Source organism: Scyliorhinus torazame, chromosome 7 (assembly GCF_047496885.1).
Source record: "Scyliorhinus torazame isolate Kashiwa2021f chromosome 7, sScyTor2.1, whole genome shotgun sequence".
In the NCBI taxonomy this organism is placed as follows: Eukaryota; Metazoa; Chordata; class Chondrichthyes; order Carcharhiniformes; family Scyliorhinidae; genus Scyliorhinus; species Scyliorhinus torazame.
The window spans coordinates 197,098,991-197,122,567 of record NC_092713.1 but is presented as its reverse complement, the minus strand read 5'-3'; the positions used below and the strand labels follow the sequence as shown (position 1 = coordinate 197,122,567).

The following is a 23,577-nucleotide window of genomic DNA, read 5'->3' as shown; positions in this document are numbered from 1 at the left end:
GATAGATGATGGTCTGTGGGCTGATGCCCTGACTAGGGTTAATTCTTCCACCTCTTGCGCCAGGCTCAGCCTAATACAGTTCAAGGTTACTCACAGAGCGCATATGACAGGGGCGAGGTTGAGTAGGTTCTTTGGAGTAGAGGACAGATGTGGGAGGTGCTCGGGGAGCCCGGCAAATCATGTCCATATGTTCTGGTCGTGCCTGGCACTGGATGGGTTTTGGAGGGGTTTTGCGAGGACTATGTCCAAGGTGGTGAATGCCCGGGTCAAGCCGAGCTGGGGATTAGCATTATTTGGGGTATCGGACGAGCCGGGAGTACAGGAGGCGAAAGAGGCCAGTATTCTGGCCTATGCGTCACTGGTAGCCCGGCGGAGGATTGTGCTACTATGGAAGGATGCGAAGCCCCCTAGTGTGGAATCTTGGATCAATGATGTGGCAGGGTTCATCAAGCTGGAGAGCATAAAGTTTGCCTTGCGAGGGTCTGTGCAGGGGTTCCTCACGCGGTGGCAACCGTTCCTAGACTATCTCGCGGAGCGTTAGGAGGAGGTCAGCAGCAGCAGCAGCCCAGGGGCGGGTGGGGGGGGGGGAGAGGGAGGGGGGATTTCTCTTGGGGTGGTGTTTGGGTTAAGGTGGGTTTATTTCCCTATTTGTGCTTTTTACTGTTATATGGGGAGTTACTGTATATGGGGGAAATCCAATGTATAATTTTTACTTGTGTTCTTGTTGCTTTCTTTTTGTTGGGGGGGGGGGGGGGTTGTTGAAAATTGGTTGAAAAACTTGAATAAATATATATATTTTTAAAAGAATGCTTTCCCACCCATTGTGCCTCTGTTGTCTTTTAAAAATGACTATCTAAGTAGTCCCACTCTCTTGCTCTTTACCATAGCACAGTATTTTTTGTTTCTTTTCAAGTAGATATGTTTATATGTATCCAACATATAACAGGGCAGCACGGTAGCATTGTGGATAGAACAATTGCTCCACAGCTCCAGGGTCCCAGGTTCGATTCCAGCTTGGGCCACTGTCTGTGCGGAGTCTGCACATCCTCCCCGTCTGTGCATGGGTTTCCTCCGGGTGCTCCGGATTCCTCCCACAGTCCAAAGATATGCAGTTTAGGTGGATTTGCCATGATAAATTGCCCTTAGTGTCCAAAATTGCCCTTAGTGTCGGGTGGGGTTACTGGGTTATGGGGATAGGGTGGAGGTGTTGACCTTGGGTAGGGTGCTCTTTCCAAGAGCTGGTGCAGATTCGATGGGCCGAATGGCAGGAAAGAGATGGTCGAGTGAGGGAACCATGGTTGACAAGAGAGGTTGAATGTCTTGTTAAGAGGAAAAAGGAGACTTATGTAAGGCTGAGGAAACAAGGTTCAGACAGGGCGTTGGAGGGATACAAGATAGCCAGGAGGGAACTGAAGAAAGGGATTAGGAGAGCTAAGAGAGGGTATGAACAATCTTTGGCGGATAGGATCAAGGTAAATCCCAAGGCCTTTTACACATATGTGAGAAATATGAGAATGACTAGAGCGAGGGTAGGTCCGATCAAGGACAGTAGCGGGAGATTGTGTATTGAGTCTGAAGAGATAGGAGAGGTCATGAACGAGTACTTTTCTTCCGTATTTACAAATGAGAGGGGCGATATTGTTGGAGAGGACAGTGTGAAACAGACTGGTAAGCTCGAGGAAATACTTGTTAGGAAGGAAGGAGTGTTGGGCATTTTGAAAAACTTGAGGATAGACAAGTCCCCCGGGCCTGACGGGATATATCCAAAGATTCTGGGAAGCAAGAGATGAAATTGCAGAGCCGTTGGCAATTATCTTTTCGTCCTCACTGTCAACAGGGGTGGTACCAGGGGACTGAAGAGTGGCGAATGTCGTGCCCCTGTTCAAAAAAGGGAATAGGGATAACCCTGGGAATTACAGGCCAGTTAGTCTTACTTCGGTGGTAGGCAACGTCATGGAAAGGGTACTGAAGGATAGGATTTCTGAGCATCTGGAAAGACACTGCTTGATTAGGGATAGTCAGCACGGATTTGTGAGGGGTATGTCTTGCCTTACAAGTCTTATTGAATTCTTTGAGGAGGTGACCAAGCATGTGAATGAAGGTAAAGCAGTGGATGTAGTGTACATGGATTTTAGTAAGACATTTGATAAGGTTCCCCATGGTAGGCTTCTGCAGAAAGTAAGGAGGCATGGGGTAGTGGGAAATTTGGCCAGTTGGATAACGAACTGGTTAACCGATAGAAGTCAGAGAGTGGTGGTGGATGACAAATATTCAGCCTGGATCCCAGTTACCAGTGGCGTACCACAGGGATCAGTTCTGGGTCCTCTGCTGTTTGTGATTTTCATTAATGACTTGGATGAGGGAGTTGAAGGGTGGGTCAGTAAGTTTGCAGACGATACGAAGATTGGTGGAGTTGTGGATAGTGAGGAGGGCTGTTGTCGGCTGCAAAGAGACATAGATAGGATGCAGAGCCGGGCTGAGAAGTGGCAGATGGAGTTTAACCCTGAAAAGTGTGAGGTTGTCCATTTTGGAAGGACAAATATGAATGCGGAATACAGGGTTAACAGTAGAGTTCTTGGCAATGTGGAGGAGCAGAGAGATCTTGGGGTCTATGTTCATACATCTTTGAAAGTTGCCACTCAAGTGGATAGAGCTGTGAAGAAGGCCTATGGTGTGCTAGCGTTCATTAACAGAGGGATTGAATTTAAGAGCCGTGGGGTGATGATGCAGCTGTACAAAACTTTGGTAAGGCCACATTTGGAGTACTGTGTACAGTTCTGGTCGCCTCATTTTAGGAAGGATGTGGAAGCTTTGGAAAAGGTGCAAAGGAGATTTACCAGGATGTTGCCTGAAATGGAGAGTCGGTCTTACGAGGAAAGGTTGAGGGTGCTAGGCCTTTTCTCATTAGAACGGAGAAGGATGAGAGGCGACTTGATAGATGTTTATAAGATGATCAGGGGAGTAGATAAGAGTAGACAGTCAGAGACTTTTTCCCCGGGTGGAACAAACCATTACAAGGGGACATAAATTTAAGGTGAAAGGTGGAAGATATAGGAGGGATATCAGAGGTAGGTTCTTTACCCAGAGAGTAGTGTGGGCATGGAATGCACTGCCTGTGGAAGTAGTTGAGTTGGAAACATTAGGGACCTTCAAGCAGCTATTGGATAGGTACATGGATTACGGTAAAATGATATAGTGTAGATTTATTTGTTCTTAAGGGCAGCATGGTAGCATTGTGGATAGCACAATTGCTTCACAGCTCCAGGGTCCCAGGTTCGATTCCGGCTTGGGTCACTGTCTGTGCGGAGTCTGCACATCCTTCCCGTGTCTACGTGGGTTTCCTCCGGGTGCTCCGGTTTCCTCCCACAGTCCAAAGATGTGCAGGTTAGGTGGATTGGCCATGATAAATTGCCCTTAGTGTCCAAAATTGCCCTTAGTGTTGGGTGGAGGTGTTGACTTTGGGTAGTGTGCTCTTTCCAAGAGCCGGTGCAGACTCAATGGGCCGAATGGCCTCCTTTTGCACTGTAAATACAATGATAATCTATGATTAATCTGGGACAATGTTCGGCACAACATCGTGGGCCGAAGGGCCTGTTCTGTGCTGTATTTTTCTATGTTTTCTATGTTCTATGGCCTCCTTCTGCACTGTAAATTCTATGATAATCTATGAACATTAACTTTTGTCTGGAAATAGGGAATAAGGGTTTGAAATTTTCATTAAAAAAAAATTGTTCATGCTAAAATTAACCAAAAATTAATGGTTTCCTTTTTTTGTCAGTTTATTACATCGTTCAAAGCTGTCTGGGTCCAAATTCTGCTTTACAAATAACTGCCATCTAGAAGTAATTTTGAACATTTTATTTACCAATGTTATGAGTAAACATTCTCAGCACTCATTTATTTGTACTTTGCATGATGATCAGGAAGGACTTTGATTCTCCATTCATGACGGCGTTCCCGCTGCAGTGAATGGAGATTTAACTGAGCGCCAAACTCTCATTTCTCACTGGCAGTGGGAGCGAGGTGCACTGCAACAGAGAATCCTTGCCCAGATGTAAGAGAAGTGTTTTACAGCCAATGAGATGCTTTTAGAAGTGTGATCTCTGTTGTAAAGTGGGAATTATGTCAGCTAAAGTTGCACATTGCAACCTCCTCCAAACAGCAATGTGATAATGTTCAGAGAATCTGTTCTTAATGAACTTGATTGAGGGGTAAACATTAGCCCAAGAATCTGAATAACTCCCCCACTTGTCATGAAAATAGTGTCATCAAATCCGCAAGAAAACAGCACCTACAACAGTGCAGCACTTCCTCAGCCCTGTATTAGAGCTTCAGTTTAGTTTTTCATTCTTAGATCCTGGAACGGGACTTGAACCTGAAGCCTTTGGACATAGCAACAAGAGGGCCATCAACTGAGCCAAGGCTTAGAACCCAGGATGCTTGCATTTGTTTTTGTCAAGATGTTTGTTGTCTAGATTCTGGATTCATGGTAGAGTTTGAAAAGAGCGAAGGAGATAATGATGTTAACCAGTAGCTCAAGGTTAGCTGGCAGTATGTCATTCAACTACAGGAGGCATCATAGCTGAGTTCAGTTCCAGTGTGCTCCCAAAATCCTCCTACGTGCACTTTGCAGTGGCGGCGGAGCGAGGTGTAAGACCCTGGATGATTCCCACCTCAACCCCTCTGTGTTGAGAAGTTGAAGACAATCACAGTAGGCTCCAGGCTGACACTCTAGTGTGATACTGAGGGAGTGTAACAGTGTCGACCCTACTGTCCTTTGAGTGAGACGTTAAAACAAGATCCTGTCAGTCCAAACCCAAAATGTCCCACAGCACTAATCAGGGAAAAAAACAGGAGAGTTGCCCCTTCTCCTGGACAATATTCCTGGGTCAGTATCATTTAAAAAAGAGCCGGTCATTATCTCATTGCTGTTTGTGGGAACACACTGTGGTCAAATTAGCTGTCATATAATAGTGACTACATGTTAAACATACTTCACTGGCTGCAAATGATCGATGCAAAGACCTGAAATCATGCCAGGTGGACATAGAAGATTAGGTTCGAAGTTACGGAAAAGAAATCCATGGGAATTAAACTCAGGATTACTTGCCCAATCATGTGCAAGAAGGACAAGAAGATAACTCAATGCATGGCTAAATATATTGTGACAGGAAGAGGGATTCCACATCTTTGGGCATTAACACCAGCTCTGATGGGCTTCAACACAAAAGAGCAATATCTAAATAGTGTTGGTGCAAATGCATTGACAAAATAGTCATGACGATTAAGGATTAATCGCAATGATTACATTTTTAAAATTGAAAGGGTTCTGGGTAATCAGAAATAACCAGGGAGAACTAAACTAACTTGGATGTCGTACATCTGAGGTAGCCACTAACAATCCAATGCAGAAAGCCATTTCAGACACGATGGGCTGAAGGGTCTCTTTCTGTCCTGTATAGCTCTATGACTCTATGGCAAAGACAGTGATTAGAATGTGGAACTTGCTACCACAGGTTTGGCGGAGGTAAATAACACAGGTCCATTGAAGGAGAAGCTGGATAAACACATAAAGGAGAAACAAAGAAATGGATGTTAAGAAAAGGGAAAAACAGGATGTCAAATCCCACTGGTACCAGTAATACTGAGGATCCATTTTAAGGTAAGACCAGTTCAGGAAGATTTTATTTTATTTCCAAACTTTTTCAATTTGGAGGGTTAGGCGGAGGCCCAGATGATGCATCTACACCAGTGTTGTTGGGGTGAGTAATTTGCTTCCATGCTGTGTACCTCCACGTGAAAAGGTCTATGGTACAGACCTATGTAGCCATGCATTGTAAAGACTGGAGCACTGTGTGTCGCTAAATCCATGAATGCGTTTTGGTAAAGAGGTGTATCGAGGCCTTTAATAAAAACAGTTTTTAAAAAACTGCTGGAGATCTGAAGGAGAAATAGGTGCATGTTAGGGATTATTTAACAGTTGCAGATGAGTTGTCATCTTGGGTGTTTTGTCAGAACTGCCCCATGGCATTTTTCTCTGTGATTCTCCATTACTGATTATCCTTCCATGAACGTGAAAGGCCAACGTTGATGTGAATGGCTGTTGGCATTCTTTCCCACAAGTGGAGGAATTCCTGAAATTCTTTGAATCCCAATGACTCATTTGAGCTTTCAAATGGCACTATTCCAGGAATGTTGGATGCCCTTTAAATCAGACCTAGATGCCAGCAATCCAGCTGTAGTTCCCACACATGTATTATAATGTTTCTATGTATAGATTGTAATTTTGACCTACAATTGAAGAAATAAACACCCTCCCAGCCAAACACTGATGCAGTATTTGTGCTCTGTTAATGCTAAATTAGTTCTGTGATGGTCATATATTCGTGCAGTATTAGAGAGTGTTAGTCTTCTGTATGTCCTATTAATTCAGTGTTAGAGCTGCGTTAGTCTTCTGTCAGTCCTTTTAACTCAGTGTTAGAGCTGCGTTAGTCTTCTGTAAGTTCTTTTAACTCAGTGTTAGAGTTGCGTTAGTCTTCTGTAAGTTCTTTTAACTGTGTTAGAGCTGCGTTAGTCTTCTGTAAGTTCTTTTAATTCAATGTTAGTGCTGTGTTAGTCTTCTGTAAGTCTTATTAATTCAGTGTTAGTGCGGTGTTAGTCTTCTGTAAGTCCTATTAGTTCAATGTTAGTGCTGTATTAGTCTTCTGTAAGTCCTATTAATTCAGGATTAGTGCTGTATTTTTCCAGTCTTAGAGCTTTGTTGGGGTGTTGCTAGTCCTCTGTTTGTCATGTGCTGCCGCAATGTTGGACCTGTAGGAGTCATGCGTTAATCATGATTTAGTGCTGCTTTAATCCTGCAGTAGCACTCCTTCAGTGTGATGTTCACCCTGTAATGATCCTGCATTTGTTCTGTGCTAATGCTCTATTGTTGCCACGTTAATCCTGAATAGTGCTGCCATATTATGGTGTGAGTTCTGTGTTCGGGTGGTGCAAGTTGTGACATTAGTGCTATGTTATTCTGTGTTACCGCTGTGCTAGTCCTGTGTTAGTACTATGTTAATTTTGTAGTGGTGCTGTATTAATCCTGCGTTAGTGTGGTGTTGGCACTGTGTTTGTCTTGTGTAAGTGTGTCATTAGCGCTGTATTAGTAGTGCTGTGTTATTACTGCACTAGTGCTGGACTGTGTTGAACGCCATACAATGTTGAGTTTTGTACTTAATTTGGACATGTTATGTGCCAGGGTTTAGAGAACCCCAAAGTGTATCATGGCGTTCACCTGACCCACAACTTTTAATAGATTGTGGTACGGAGAGCACACGGCTCACACTACAGGTATGGTGCAGCAGAAATGGAAAAGTATTTTTTGAAGCAAAACAATGTTTATTCTATGAACTCAAGTTAACCTTTTTAAAACATACAGTGAACATCTTAGCAACCATCAATTCAAATACAACCCCCAAAGAATACAACACTAAGTAATCCTTAATAACTTCCCAAACAACATCCAGAAGTAAAAAGAAACACCTTTTAACATAAGCACATTAGGTTTACATTCGCTACTGAGAACATTTATAATTCTGAATTCACCAAATGATCAAGAGATAGTCTTTTGATGGCAGAGAGATCAACAGTACACCTGCTCTGTCTGGCTTCAGCTCCAACACTGAAAACAAAGCAAAAGCACACCCTGCAGCAAACAGCCTAAAACAAAAGTAAAAAGCTGACAGACAGCCCAGCTCCACCCACACTCTGACATCACTGCAGTAGTAAACACCCATTTATTAAAGGTACTCTCACTACAGATATTTATATACACAGCCATTTATAAACACCCATTTCTTAAAGGTACTCTCACATGACAGACAGCACTCCATAGTCCAGTCAGCCAGATTGCATCAAATTACACATTAAGTCATTAATTCTTGCTCTGCACATGGAGGGAAGGGATGTCTCGCCATATCTTGAAAGTATCGCTGAGCTCCGGGGTTACAGTTAACATTCCACTTAATTGTGCAATGGAATAGGCCCAGCATTGAACATCTTGTACAATTTCATTCATAAAGCACCTTCCAGATAAAGAGATGGGTGTGAATTGTCCTCCCACTTCCTGGTGACATAATTAGAAATCTGGATAATTAAGTGTTTTTAAATGTAAATATTGAAGATTCTGAGTGAAGGGCTTGAATGATATTCAAGAACCAGCCAATAGTTGCAGTTTCCAATCAGTGTGGCAAGACAGTGCCCCACAAGGATGTCAGCTGTGCATTGGCAGAAGCAGAGGCGTGGGTGACTGGAGGTGGGAGGATAATGTGATGTTTTCCTTCAGAAATGTTTAGGACGAGAGTTGACAACCCAATGGGTGGGCACACTGGTTGCTTTGCTGCATTCTGACTCGGGAAGTATTGGATGCCCACATGTGCCTCCTGATGGAGGCATTCAGCGAGGCCTCCACTGTCATGAACAAACCCTTAAGCAAGCTGGGACTTCTATTCAACAACTCTGCTTATTGAAGAATCAGCAAAATGGAGTGTGACGGGGAAGAGAGACAAAATCCACCCATGCACATGCGTAGCCCTGTTTGCTTCACTTCAGTAAGACTCGAGGAGAAATCATTTAGTCCTGAAAATAAACAAATGATATGACTTAATTTATTATTTTCCCAAATTTTAGCAATCAGGAATCTCAAGCAATTTTCCCTTTCCATAACTGTTCTTGCTGTGCCAGTGGTGAATTGAATGGCAGGGGGCCTCTTGTTGGGTGGCATGATAGCACAGTGGTTAGCACTGTTGCTTCACAGTGCCAGGGGCCCGGGTTCGATTCCCGGCTTGGGTCACTGTCTGTGCGGAATCTGCACATTCTCCCCGTGTCTGCGTGGGTTTCCTACAGGTCCTCCGGTTTCCTCCCACAAGTTCCGAAAGACTTGTTAGGTGAATTGAACATTCTGAATTCTCCCTCCCTGAGTGTGGCAACTAGGGCTTTTCACAGTAACTTCACTGCAGTGTTAATGTAAGCGTACTAGTGACACTATTAAAGATTATTATTATTATTCTTTGAGCAGGGCATCAAAGTGGTTTGCCAATTAGGCTCAGAGTGCCGCCACCCATTGTAATGAGATTTCAGGAGCCTGAGGTGCTTTAAGTTGTGTGTGCCACAACACCAAGGGTACTTTGCTCCCTATCTTAATTTCTCTCCCAGGGGCACTGCCAGAGTGCCAAACTGCACTGCCAAAGTGCCCAGCTGGCATTTTTAGTGGTGAGGATAAGGTTGGGGAGGGGGGGTGCTCTGCGCGAGTATCCCAAGGACCCCCTCATAGTGAGTTGGAGCTTGGGGGGGCCTCAGGAGTCGCATCGCGGACTCAAGAGATTGGGACACCACTTCCTGCACTGAGGAGTTCCGACGAGCAGAGCTCTTCAATGCAGGGAACGGTGCTAAGTGAGGCCTCGGCCACACATTCCCCTCTGAAGCTCCCATCTACCTGGATAGGCGTCAGATAGCAACACCCGGCTAGTCGTGCGCTGTGGGACTCTGTCCCTATTTGGGGAGCGCGTCCTCTAAGTGTCATTTCAGGCGGGTTTGGTTGGGAGTTTCTCCCTGGCCCTGCCGGCGATTTCCCACCGCTATCTAACCACACTTGGTCATTTTTTGGAGCCCTGGGAGCTAGTCCTCACTTATGGGGCGAGATACAGTAAGCACTCTGCCGTGTATTTTTGGCAGAGGAGGTGACCTGCCAGCAGGATTTACTGTCTTACCATTGTCAACAGGATTTCCCGTTGACTGCACACCTCGTCGCTGGGAAACCCACGTGCTGGCGGTGGGACCAGAATAGATCGCTGGTGTGAACAGCTGGTAAATTCCGCCCAGAATATTTTTAATCACTGGGGAGCAGACCTCGCTGGCCAGACCGGCTCCTCAGAGATTGGGCCACCATTTTGAAAGAGTGCCCCGATCACTAAGTGAGTTGAGGTTCCTCCACACCCCCCACCCATGGACAATGTCACTCTCCACATATATTATAACCCTCACTTACAGTACCCCCCCAAGTGAGGGTGGCTGAGGGCCCTCTTTTCAGGCCTTCATAAGCCGCAATTCAGAACCCCCTCCTTCCAGGACCCTCACCCTTCACACCCTCAATCTTCTGGAGGTCCCTTCATACCTACCCTCACCACCACACCCTTCATGCCCCCCCCCCTTACCATCCTTTTCATGGGCATGGCCCCCTTGGGCCCTGACTCTTAGCCTTGTTACCCTGACGCCCGGACAGCCTGGCACCACCACCTTGGTGCCCTGGCAGTTCTCCTACCTGATGTGCTTTGTACTCTGGCATAACACAGGCTGCAACTCGATGCAGCTTTGACCAAAAGATACTCCAGACTTTGAAGTAAGCTCAATGTGATTTATTGAACCATTAGCACAGTTCTCTATGAGTTCGACTCTCCTGCTAATCTTGCTATAGTAACTCAGTCTAACTAACCAGTCTGCTCTAAGCCACGTGGTGGGTGTGATGCTTCTGATCTGCCCCTGTCTCTAATTGTCTCCTACTCTCTAATTGTCACCTGTGGAAAGAGCTGGAGTGTGAGTGCCTCGTGCCTTTTATAGTGATGTGATGTTGTGCGAATTAAGTAATGGCATGATGGGAAAACTGGTCAACTATTCGGTACAATGTAAGAAAAGCTGATCTAGCCATTTCAATGTATCAGACCCCCTTGTAAGACCAATAAGGCTGACTCCGCATAACCTAAAGCATGAATAAGATCAGAGAAGGTCAAGCTATTCCAAAATGCCTGACCTCTGTAATATCTGATAAGGCTAACTCGTCATAACCCAGGGCGGTATGAATAAGACAAGATAAGGAATGGATGAGTCTCCTCCGACCTTTTATTGTTCTATCAAAGGACAAGATAATGGTATGAGGGATGAGATAAAGAGTCCGAGAAGATCAACAGGTCATGCTTGTTCATGACATTGCTTACGTTTCTACTTCCGATCGAATTCCTGACTAAGCTGTAGTAAGCCTGAACTTGATAATGATAAAGTATAAATACTGAACTGATTTTCTGTAAAAGCGCAGACTCGAGTAGGAATCAGCAGTGGTAGTAACTGCTCTCCGACCTCAACTTTCAGCCAAAACTGCATGCGGTCGTTTCATAAATAAAGCCTTGTTATTTTACCATAACAATCTATTGTTGAGTCTTTACCACAGTCAAAGAAGCAGGAAAATATTGATTTCTACATTTGGCGCAAACGAGCAGATACCAATACCCTGAGTGAATTCCGTGGGGGACTGAAGAAGTGATCGAGCCACGACCCAGAGGGAAGAGACGGATGCCGGCACAAGGTAAGATTCACCTTGGTCTCTCTCCGGATTGGTGGTTCGACCCCTCATCCCTGACGGAGGAAACTAACAGGTGACGGTACTCGAATCTAAATTGGACTGTGAGTAGAGTGTTTAAGGTCAGGGACCCGATTGTGGTTAGCCTCAGGTCAGGGACCTCTTGATCTCGTTTTCAATCCGGATCAGGTTTATACAGGCTTAAGTTTGGGTCAGGGACCCTGTGATTTGATTTTGGTACCAGGAATTGTTTTCACATTTTTTGCCAGGGGCAAAACTTATACTGACGTTATGGGACAGAGTTTAGACAATACAGGGGGCAATTCTCCTTTGCTTTTTATGTGTTCTGAGACCCCTTCTCAAGAACGTAATTTCCGAAGATAATCTGCTGCACAGTAAATTAGGTAAAGATATTTGGCCACTAGGTGGCACAAGCAACTTGGAAAATTGCACTGCAGCAAAAAAAAGCTATTTGGTCAAAGAATGCAGGTTCCACATGGAAAATTTTAATTTCAGAATGGAAAAAAGAGTCAATAGGCGCCACGAATAATCACTATTAATGAGTTGGATGGATAACACCCGTAAAAAAGGGATTGCTGAGTGTGTGGACGGTAAACCCAAAATTGGAAAACTTTAAAATTGGAATGTGAACTTTGGGATCGAAAGCATCAAGATATAAAACGACAGGGCGGAAATAAGAAAGCGCCAATAGGCAGGTAAGGCTAGCCCATCAGATTAAACAAAAGGAGGATCCTCCCAGTTACCCTGGCATGCCGATGTTTCCCTATTCAGGCGATACGGAGGAAGAGGAGGAATCGACCCCTAGACCCTCCCTTTATCCAGCATTCCCCGCTGCTTCTTTGCCACCGTCCCAAGTCCAACCTCCCCCTTATGGTCCCGCTGCCAATGAAATTCCCGCTTCCGCTTCTCCCGTGGCATCACGTATCCGATCACAAACGCAACCCCTGAATATGGAACAACCCTTCACCTCTGTCAATCAGGCTCTTCTTGATTTATCACTCCAACCTAAGGAGGAGGAAGCTTTTCCGCCACCACCTCCCCCCGCAAATTATCCCATTAGGATTGTTATCAATCCCCACGCTGGTGATAATGACGACCCATTCATTGAGGTGTGGCAGGCTTTTAAACCCCAAGAACTATGTTTGATCATGGCCCAATGTCCTTCCTGTAAAGACGACCCAGAAGGGTTTACTGAATTTTTGAGATGAATTGCGACCATGTACGGGGCTACAGCACGTGATCAGTATTCACTCATTTTTTCATCACTTCCCCCAGAGTTAGGGGAAAGGTGGAAATATGAATTGGGACTTCGTGGAGACACATGGATGGCCTTCAGCGCCGCACACCGAACGGAGGATGATCAACGCACTTTAATGTTCCCCGCCCTAAAACGAGCTCTCCGTAAGCCCGTGGACATCTCCGAACTCCTTGACTGCACCCCCGCTTCTAAGAAAGATGGTCCAGAATTTTTTGACTGCTTGTGTGGCATGTACACTCTTTACTCCGGGGACATTGCTTTCAATGAAGGAACACAGTCTCCCCAATTTAATGCACTATTAATGCAGGTATTGCCTGACCACGTAGCATCCAGTATTAAAACTAATAACATGGATTGGTCTGATAATTCTCAATCTCAAATGAAATGGGCTGTGTCTTATTATTGGAGCAATGGCCGCAACCGTGAGGCCTGTTATAAAGACACTACGCCTAGAATTAAGTACGAGTTTGTCAACCCCTGAGTGTCCTGCCTGCTCATTGGTCATGTCCTGTTCTCTGTGTTCATCAGCTGCCTGTCTATGCCTGTCTGTATATCATTATCTGCATGTCTGCATATCATGACACTACCAGCCTGACAGTGTTGCCCAGACACCTTGGGACTGCTATTTTGGGACTGCGAAGGTGCCAGCCTGGCAGTGCAAAGGTGCCAGTGTGCCACCCTGCCCTGTCCCCAGGTGCCGCTCCAACTGGTGTACGTTTATGTGAACCAGTACTAATCGGCGCCTGTGTGGTAAACTAGACATTAGAGGTTGTACGGTAGAACCTGCACTACAGGTTCACCTGGGGCCCCTGCATGCTAGCTCCGCCCAGGAGCCGGGTTATAAATATGCGTGGCCTCAGCTCTCAGCCATTTCGTCAGCTGCTGTGGGAGGCCACACATCTGATACTAATAAAGCCTCAGTTTGGATTCAACTTCGTCTCCAGTCAAATTGATCGTGCCTCAGCCTGGCTGTTGTCTCCTCGGGCAGGCCGGTAGATGCTGGGCGCAGATTAGATTGGCATTAGCAAGGTTAAGTGGGTTCTGTCGGGAATCCTGGGATAGGCCTCTCTCAGCATTTGCCGGCCGGGTACTGTTCCAATTCCGACGGGATGCGGCCAGTAGATCACGCCCTCTGTTTCTCCCCTCTCTAGCTAACTCTCCCTGTTTCTGCTTCTGCAGTATCTTTCACTTCATCTCTTTTCTTCTCTGTACCTAGCTTGCCCTGTATCTTTCCTACTCTCTTTCTCTCTCTATGATTCCTGGGATGGCAGGACTGACGTATGAGGAGAGAATGAGTTAGTTCGGATTGCATTCGCTGCTGTTCAGAAAACTGAAGGAAGTCTCATAGAAACCTATAAAATTCTAACAGGACTAGACATGGTGGACAAGAAGGATGCTGCCGATGGTGGGTGTGTCCAGAACCAGGGATCATCTTTTGAGGATACGGGGTAGACTGAGATGAAGAGAAATTTATTCACCCAGAGAGTGGTCTGCCTGTGGAATTTGTAACCACACAAAGCAGTTGAGACCAAAACACTGTGGGCATGTTTTTCCGCCGGCTGGATTCTCCATTGCGCCAGCAGCGCACCCACACCTGCAGGTTTCTCAGCAGCGTGGGGCGGCCACAATGGGAAATCCCATTGGCAGGTGGTGGGAACGGAGAATTCCACTGCCGGCGAGGGCACGCTGTCCAGGAACATGCGGCTGGCAGATCGGAAAATCCCGCCCTGTGTGTTTTCAAGAAGATGTAGCGCATAGGGCGAAAGGCATCAAAGGATATGGGGGAAAGGTGGGATCAGGCTTTTGAGTTGGATGATCAGTCATGAACATAATGAATGCCAGAGCAGGCTTTGAAGGGCCAAATGGACTCCTCCTGCTCCTACTTTACCAGGTTTCTCAATGTGTTACGTTTCTCTCTCTCATTGGAATAGAGGCTTTATCTTGTTTTAAACTGTCTTTCCAGCAGGGGTCACTGGAGTCCCTTTGGGAGCAGGAACCCTGACTGACATCTTGTCGTGGTAACACTCAGCAGAGTCGGGGCCTTATGGTTGCCATTTTATAAGCAGCAATATCTCCATTGAGGCCGCTCCTGGGGACACACCATCCTGCCTTGCACATACATGGGGGCGGGATTGTCCATTGCCCGACGCCGATATCGTAATCAGCGATCGGGCGGAGAATCCCTTCCGACACCCAAATCGGGGGAGGCAGCCCCGGTTTCACGTCAGTTTTCGAGTCTCTGTCCCCTCCGACATCGCATTGCGCGCTGCACGCCGTTGGAAAGGCGTTAGCGCTCCATCAGAAGCTACTCCCCGATGCTCCGCCCCCGATGGGCCGAATTCCCGACAGCGCTGAACACTTATGCTATTTTTTTTGCCGACCCCGCGTAGTGGCTGCAGACTGTGTCCAATGCCGCCACAGTCGGGGGGAGCCGTGCCATTGGCCGGGGGCCTTCAGCAAGGGTTGGAGGGATTGGTGGGGGGTGGTCCGAGGGTGATGAGTGGGGTTACTGAGGGTCATTATTTGGCAGTCTGGGTCCGCACGCGGTCGACGCCATGTTGTACGGTGTGGCCGCTGCAGGCCGCCGCCGTGCACATGAGCGGCCACGGACCTGGCCATTCTCCAGCCTTTACTGGACTGGGAGCCAGGAGCTTTGTCCAGCATGGCTGCTTGCCCCCCACGGTCTCGGAATCGATTCTGGAGTAAAACGCCACTGTTCCCATGCTGGCATCAGCACTTAGTCTGGAAATCAGAGAATCCAGCCCATGTTTTTTCCCCCCCCAGCATCGCAGGTTCAGTATTCTAGAACACGATGTAGCATCATTCATGATAGCACTATTACCACAAGAGCTGCAGACGTCCCAGGAGAAGCCCACCTCAAGGCAACGGGGAATAGGCAATAATAGCAGACCTGTCAGTGATTCCAGCATTCTGAGAAAACGTTATTCGCAGAACACAGGAGAAGCATTTTCCGGAATATGATGTGGTTGAATACCCAATGACCCTGCACAAAATAAATCTGCCTCCGTTACTGAACATACTTTTTCCCATATGACGCAGTTTACAGTTTGTTGCGCTTAGTGCTTCGTTGATTGCAGGGGGTTATCCTTAAAAACAATGCCGGCATATAATATGGCGTCTTCCGAATCCTTCTTGCTAATGCTTGCTTCCTCACTGCTGGTTGTATACTTTTCCACGTTCTCATACACAGAGGAGTCAGCAACTTGATTATCCTGCTGAAAGGATGATAAAATTATTTAGACCTGCAGAAATGAAAATGCTGTCGTGTAAAATGAAATCGCTCCCCTCTCTACCCCTGTCAGGGCCCATGGCTGCTGAAACCCTCACCGATTGTTACGTTACTTCTAGATGTGTCTATCCCAATGTTCTTCTGTCTGGTCTTCCATCTTCCACCCCCTGTAAACTTAAGCTTATCCAAAACGTAGCTTATTTTATTCTAACTCACATCAAAGCCCATTCATCCTTCGTTTCTTTACTTGCTCACCGACATTTTCTCCTCATCCAGTTCGATTTTAAAATGATCACCGCGTGTTCAAATCTCTCTAAGGCCTTGTCCCTCCCTATCCCCATAACTGTTTCCAGCACCACGACTCTCTGAGAACTCTATGCTCAATGCTGGCTCCCTTCGCCCTACCATTGGAGGATGTTCCTCAGCTGCTCATAGGCCCGGAGAGATGAAATTTCCTTCATAAACTGCTCTGTTTCTCGGGTTCTCTCTTTCTTCCTTTCGTTCAGGCACTCTTGGGCTAGCTTTCGGGACTGGTACACAGAGAGTGACGTATCAACATTCTCCCATGAGAATATCCTGATTCTACTGCATCTGTCCCTATTACTGATATTCGCCCCAATCTTCTCGTTAGCACCTTAAGTACACAAAAGTCACACAAAATATCCATTCTCACAATTGGCAGACGTTGGCTATGTAAAAGTTTTTAAATGTGGAATAAAGTATCAAAACCCTTGCTCAAAGCAAATTAACTCTGGTTAGCGGTGCAGCCTCACAGCACCAGGGACCTGGCTTCAATTCCAGCCTTGGGTGACTGTGTGGGGTTTGCATGTTCTCCCCGTGTCTGTGTGGGTTTTCTTCAGATGCTGGGGGCCCAGAGAATACAGCCCAAGGAGGCTTGTAGAACCTTGCAGAATAGGCATGTAAATGGCAAATTACTTTCAGTATAGGTAGGTGGAATGTTGTGCATTCCGGTTGGAGGAATACGGAGACCATCGATTTGGAAAAAATGGGTCGAAATTGAGGTCGTAGCGCAAAGAGACCTTGAGGTGCAGATTCAAAAAAATAATAGGGACTCGGGTTAGTAAAATCACAAAACTGCAAACAAAGCACTGGGGTTAATTTCCAAAGAAGTAGAATTCAAAATCAAAAAGGTTATGTTAAATTTGTAAAGAGCCTTGATGAGACCACACTTGGAGTAACGTGGATCTTCCAGACTCCATTGGTGGAATTTAGCGGGCCCGTTATCTACGAGTGCAAATCCCGTGATGGCTACTAAGTCTTGCGTGAAGGCCATAATGGAATTTGTGCGAGTGGGGTCTCGGTTTGATATCTTATCCAGTCGCCCCCCCCCCCCCACCCCCCCCCACCCCCCTCCCCCCCACCGCCGGTGACATAATCAGGTTCACACCCAACCTGATTCGCTGAATATACATCAATTTAACTATAATTGAATGGCCATGCACCATAGCATCCGGCACGGTGGAATGCTCATTGCCTGCTCCCTTCATTTCGAAAATGAAAACCAGCCGTGATAAACACGCTGCGCGCACAGTGGTACCTGGAGACCCTGGGGTTGAGAGCCGAGATTGGGCATTTCCCCATGGAACATTAGCAATGCCAAGGAACACATCCAAGTGGCACTGATGTGGTACTGTGGTGGGCACTGCCGGGGACACTGCCATAGAATAGCTCTCCTCTGTTGCAGGTAGGGTTCCCTTATGTATTGTGGTGGTGGAGAAGGGCATGTGGCGACGTCAGTGCAGGAAGGGGGAAGAGTGTCCCCCAATACTTCCATGGAGGGGAAGGTCACCCTAAAGCTTGTGGGGTGTTAGTCAATGGCCATGGGAGATGGGGGGGCAGTTTATTTTTTCGCAGATTTAAAGATGGCGCCCTGATCTCTGTGGGACCAATTTTGTTGCCTCTATCAGGCCCCACCCTCCAGAGTAATGGTGCAAACCACACACCCCGATTATTTTTTGACACACTGTCAGAAGATCTGCTCAGAAAACCTGGCTGTGTTTCTGGAGAGGAACACATCGGTTTCAGCCAAAACCTGACACGTTGCCATTTGTTTTTTGAAAATTCCGCTCTTTGGCCGGGATTTCCAGCACCCTCAGCGGTGTGTTTCATGTGGGCGGAGGTGGCCCGGCTTTGGCCAGTGGCAAGATCTTCAGATCCCGCCGCTTTTGGAAGGGTTTCCTGTTGTATGCACCGCTTGCCATCAGGAAACACGTGGCAGAGTTTTGTTGTCATCGGGACTGTAAGATCCCGCCGGTGGGGATGCCGGAAAACTCCAGCCCGTATTGCAAAAAGGACATTGAGCACTGGTGGAGGTGCAAAAATAATTTACATAGGAGCAAAACGAAAATTGAGAGGCCATAAATATTAACAAAAAACGAGGCGGCAGGATAACACCAATGGATGACCAAATAGAGATCTTTATACAATGAAAGGATTCAATGGAGCTTATGTCGAGAAGATGTTTCCAATTGTTAGGAGTTTAAAACTGAGGGTCATAAATTTTGCAGATCACTAATAAATAAATAAAAAAACTCTTTGCTAAAACGTGTTCAGAATATGGAATTTCATACCACTTGGTGTACTTGAAGCAATTCGTATCAATGCCTTTAAGGGGAAGTGAGAAATGTTATACGAGGAAGAAAGGATGAGAAGGATATGCTAACAGGGTGAGTGAAATGTGGTGGGAGGAGGCTTGCTTGGTGCAGAAACATTGGGATAGACCTGCTGGGCTGAATGGTCTGTTACTGTGCTGTAAAAGTCTCTGTAAATTTATCTTACCTGGAAGCTGCTGCATATCGCTTGTTCTGTTTTGGGATGTTCTGGATCCAAACCCGCAGGTTTTTTGCCAAACTGTATGGAAGCATACACCAAAGCATCTGCAGAATCCCCCCTCGGAGCACTTTTATTCACAGCCGGACTCTCGCTCATGCACATGTTGTCATATTCTCCGTTGATGACGGAAATTCTCTCCTGATTGTCATATCAAAGAGAACTCAGTAAGATTTTTTTTTAAAGAAAATAATTGTTTTTAAAGCATCTATGTAATTGGAAAGACACTGGATATACAATTGGAGAGGCTAAAAATATTATTTTTTCGATTGAGTTCAGGCATTTTAAGAGATGTACAGGAGTTGAATGTTGGGTGAGAGTCACTAGCCATGAAAGGGGGGAGAGCCTGAAAACAGGAAGTGTTGCAGTTACCCCTCGCCCTGATCTTCCGATTTGCATGATAGTGTTGTGCAGCCAGATCTAAATGTTCTTTGAAGCAACACTGCAGGCCTTAGCGGGGGCTCATGTTCACGTGAGGCAAATACCACTTAAAACTACTTTACAACACTTTTCAGACTGGAGCAGGTACTAATAGTGGTTGCAGATGAGAGTGTGAGCAAGAAGAATACTGAATTATGGTGCCACAGAATAGGAATTGTACTCCAAGTTCTCCGACACAGCACTGACTGCGGGGGGGGGGGGGGGGGGGGGGGGGGGGGCGGTTGGTCATGGTGTGGCGCACAAAGACTCCGTGAGACGAATAGAGTGAAGTCGATGAGGCTTTATTAAGCGTGTCTGTTCCCCAGCAGCTCGATAGTAAACTGGCCTGCGGGGGAAGGCACCGGCTTCTAATACTTCGCCTTCATAGAACATAGAAAATACAGCACAGAACAGGCCCTTCGGCCCACGACGTTGTGCCAAACCTTTGTCCTAGATTAATCATAGATTATCATTGAATCCACAGTGCAGAAGGAGGCCACCCGGCCCCCCGAGCCCGCACCAGCCCCCGGAAAGAGCACCCCACCCAAACCCAACACCTCCACCCAACACCAAGGGCAATTTGGACATTAAGGGCAATTTATCATTGGCCAATTCACCTAACCCGCACATCTTTGGACTGTGGGAGGAAACCGGAGCACCCGGAGGAAACCCACGCAGACACGGGGAGGACGTGCAGACTCCGCACAATGACCCAAGCCGGAATCGAACCTGGGACCATGGATCTGTGAAGCAATTGTGCTATCCACAATACTACCGTGCTGCCCTTAAGAACAAATAAATCTACACTATATCATTTTCCCGTAATCCATGTACCTATCCAACAGCTGCTTGAAGGTCCCTAATGTTTCCGACTCAACTACTTCCACAGGCAGTGCATTCCATGCCCCGACTACTCTCTGGGTAAAGAACCTACCTCTGATATCCCTCCTATATCTTCCACCTTTCACCTTAAATTTATGTCCCCTTGTAATGGTGTGTTCCACCTGGGGAAAAAGTCTCTGACTGTCTACTCTATCTATTCCCCTGATCATCTTATAAACCTCTATCAAGTCGCTCCTCATCCTTCTCCGCTCTAATGAGAAAAGGCCTAGCACCCTCAACCTTTCCTCGTAAGACCTACTCTCCATTCCAGGCAACATCCTGGTAAATCTTCTTTGCACCTTTTCCAGAGCTTCCACATCCTTCCTAAAATGAGGCGACCAGAACTGTACACAGTACTCCAAATGTGGCCTTACCAAAGTTTTGTACAGCTGCATCATCACCTCACGGCTCTTAAATTCAATCCCTCTGTTAATGAACGCGAGCACACCATAGGCCTTCTTCACAGCTCTATCCACTTGAGTGGCAACTTTCAAAGATGTATGAACATAGACCCCAAGGTCTCTCTGCTCCTCCACAATGCCAAGAACTCTACCGTTAACCCTGTATTCCGCATTCATATTTGTCCTTCCAAAATGGACAACCTCACACTTTTCAGGGTTAAACTCCATCTGCCACTTCTCAGCCCAGCTCTGCATCCTATCTATGTCTCTTTGCAGCCGGCAACAGCCCTCCTTACTATCCACAACTCCACCAATCTTCATATCGTCTGCAAATTTACTGACCCACCCTTCAACTCCCTCATCCAAGTCATTAATGAAAATCACAAACAGCAGAGGACCCAGAACTGATCCCTGCGGTACACCACTGGTAACTGGGATCCAGGCTGAATATTTGCCATCCACCACCACTCTCTGACTTCTATCGGTTATCCAGTTCGTTATCCAACTGGCCAAATTTCCCACTATCCCATGCCTCCTTACTTTGTGCAGAAGCCTACCATGGGGAACTTTATCAAAGGCCTTACTAAAATCCATGTACACTACATCCACTGCTTTACCTTCATCCACATGCTTGGTCACCTCCTCAAAGAATTCAATAAGATTTGTAAGGCAAGACCTACCCCTCACAAATCCGTGCTGACTATCCCTAATCAAGCAGTGTCTTTCCAGATGCTCAGAAATCCTATCCGTCAGTACCCTTTCCATTACTTTGCCTGCCACCAAAGTAAGACTAACTGGCCTGTAATTCCCAGGGTTATCCCTAGTTCCTTTTTTGAACAGGGGCACGACATTCGCCACTCTCCAATCCCCTGGTACCACCCCTGTTGACAGTGAGGACGAAAAGATAATTGCCAACGGCTCTGCAATTTCATCTCTTGCTTCCCATAGAATCCTTGGATATATCCCGTCAGGCCCGGGGGACTTGTCTATCCTCAAGTTTTTCAAAATGCCCAACACATCTTCCTTCCTAACAAGTATTTCCTCGAGCTTACCAATCTGTTTCACACTGTCCTCTCCAACAATATCGCCCCTCTCATTTGTAAATACAGAAGAAAAGTACTCATTCAAGACCTCTCCTATCTCTTCAGACTCAATACACAATCTCCCGCTACTGTCCTTGATCGGACCTACCCTCGCTCTAGTCATTCTCATATTTCTCACATATGTGTAAAAGGCCTTGGGGTTTTCCTTGATCCTACCCGCCAAAGATTGTTCATGCCCTCTCTTAGCTCTCCTAATCCCTTTCTTCAGTTCCCTCCTGGCTATCTTGTATCCCTCCAATGCCCTGTCTGAACCTTGTTTCCTCAGCCTTACATAAGTCACCTTTTTTCTCTTAACAAGACATTCAACCTCTCTTGTCAACCATGGTTCCCTCACTCGACCATCTCTTCCCTGCCTGACAGGGACATACATATCAAGGACACGTAGCACCTGTTCCTTGAACAAGTTCCACATTTCACTTGTGTCCTTCCCTGCCAGCCTATGTTCCCAACTTATGCACTTCAATTCTTGTCTGACAACATCGTATTTACCCTTCCCCCAATTGCAAACCTTGCCCTGTTGCACGTACCTATCCCTCTCCATTACTAAAGTGAAAGTCACAGAATTGTGGTCACTATCTCCAAAATGCTCCCCCACTAACAAATCTATCACTTGCCCTGGTTCATTACCAAGTACTAAATCCAATATTGCCCCTCCTCTGGTCGGACAATCTACATACTGTGTTAGAAAAGCTTCCTGGACACACTGCACAAACACCACCCCATCCAAACTATTTGATCTAAAGAGTTTCCACTCAATATTTGGGAAGTTAAAGTCGCCCATGACTACTACCCTATGACTTCTGCACCTTTCCAAAATCTGTTTCCCAATCTGTTCCTCCACATCTCTGCTACTATTGGGGGGCCTATAGAAAACTCCTAACAAGGTGACTGCTCCTTTCCTATTTCTGACTTCAACCCATACTACCTCAATAGGGTGATACTCCTCAAACTGCCTTTCTGCAGCTGTTATACTATCTCTAATTAATAATGCCACCCCCCCACCTCTTTTACCACCCTCCCTAATCTTATTGAAACATCTATAACCAGGGACCTCCAACAACCATTTCTGCCCCTCTTCTATCCAAGTTTCCGTGATGGCCACCACATCGTAGTCCCAAGTACCGATCCATGCCTTAAGTTCACCCACCTTATTCCTGATGCTTCTTGCGTTGAAGTATACACACTTCAACCCATCTCCGTGCCTGCAAATACTCTCCTTTGTCAGTGTTCCCTTCCCCACTGCCTCATTACATGCTTTGGCGTCCTGAATATCGGCTACCTTAGTTGCTGGACTACAAATCCGGTTCCCATTCCCCTGCCAAATTAGTTTAAACCCTCCCGAAGAGTATTAGCAAACCTCCCTCCCAGGATATTGGTGCCCCTCTGGTTCAGATGCAACCCGTCCTGCTTGTACAGGTCCCACCTTCCCCAGAATGCGTTCCAATTATCCAAATACCTGAAGCCCTCCCTCCTACACCATTCCTGCAGCCACGTGTTCAACTGCACTCTCTCCCTATTCCTAGCCTCGCTATCACGTGGCACCGGCAACAAACCAGAGATGACAACTGGGCGGAGCTTGAGGTCAACGGCCAACCAGGACCCGGGATCTGTCAACCAATGACATTAGGGCTTCCAGTCCCACATGACCCCCAATACATACTACCACATTCACCCCTTGTCAAAAATGAACCCGGCGGGGTGATGCTTCGTATGGTGGTAAGGGTTTACAGGGCTGGTCCTGGGAGGATAGAACATTCACATGGTAGTACAGTATTGGACAGTTTTGTCCTGTTGCAACTATTTACAGAGGGTATAGGAAAAAACAAAATGTTCTTTGAACAGTCCATCTTTGTTTTACATCGACGCCACGAGTCGGTCGGGCGGTCTGGTCGTCCGTGTCGATCGCCTCGGCCCCGGCGGTGGTGGTGGTGCTTGTACCAGTGTTGTCGCCTCCAGGAGCCGTACGGTTTCAGCTGTCGGTGCAAAGGGGAGGGGGACTGATCCTCCTGGGAAGGGGGTGGTCGCGGGGTGCGGCAGTGGCAGGAAGGGGTGCGGTTGGGTTG

The 23,577-nt window shown here is 46.7% G+C and overlaps 1 protein-coding gene across 1 annotated transcript in view; it reads right to left on the bottom strand.

The window, feature by feature from the left end:
* Positions 1 to 10,379: 10,379 nt before the first annotated feature.
* Positions 10,380 to 23,577, bottom strand: part of LOC140427380 (uncharacterized) — a 188,581-nt gene continuing 175,383 nt past the window's right edge. The window contains exons 20-21 of the mRNA XM_072512926.1: positions 18,658 to 18,849; positions 10,380 to 15,844 (exon numbers count right to left, since the gene is read on the bottom strand). Coding sequence (XP_072369027.1) covers positions 15,686 to 15,844; positions 18,658 to 18,849 — 351 coding nt within the window. The 3' untranslated portion in view covers positions 10,380 to 15,685. The remainder of the gene's footprint in view (positions 15,845 to 18,657; positions 18,850 to 23,577) is intronic.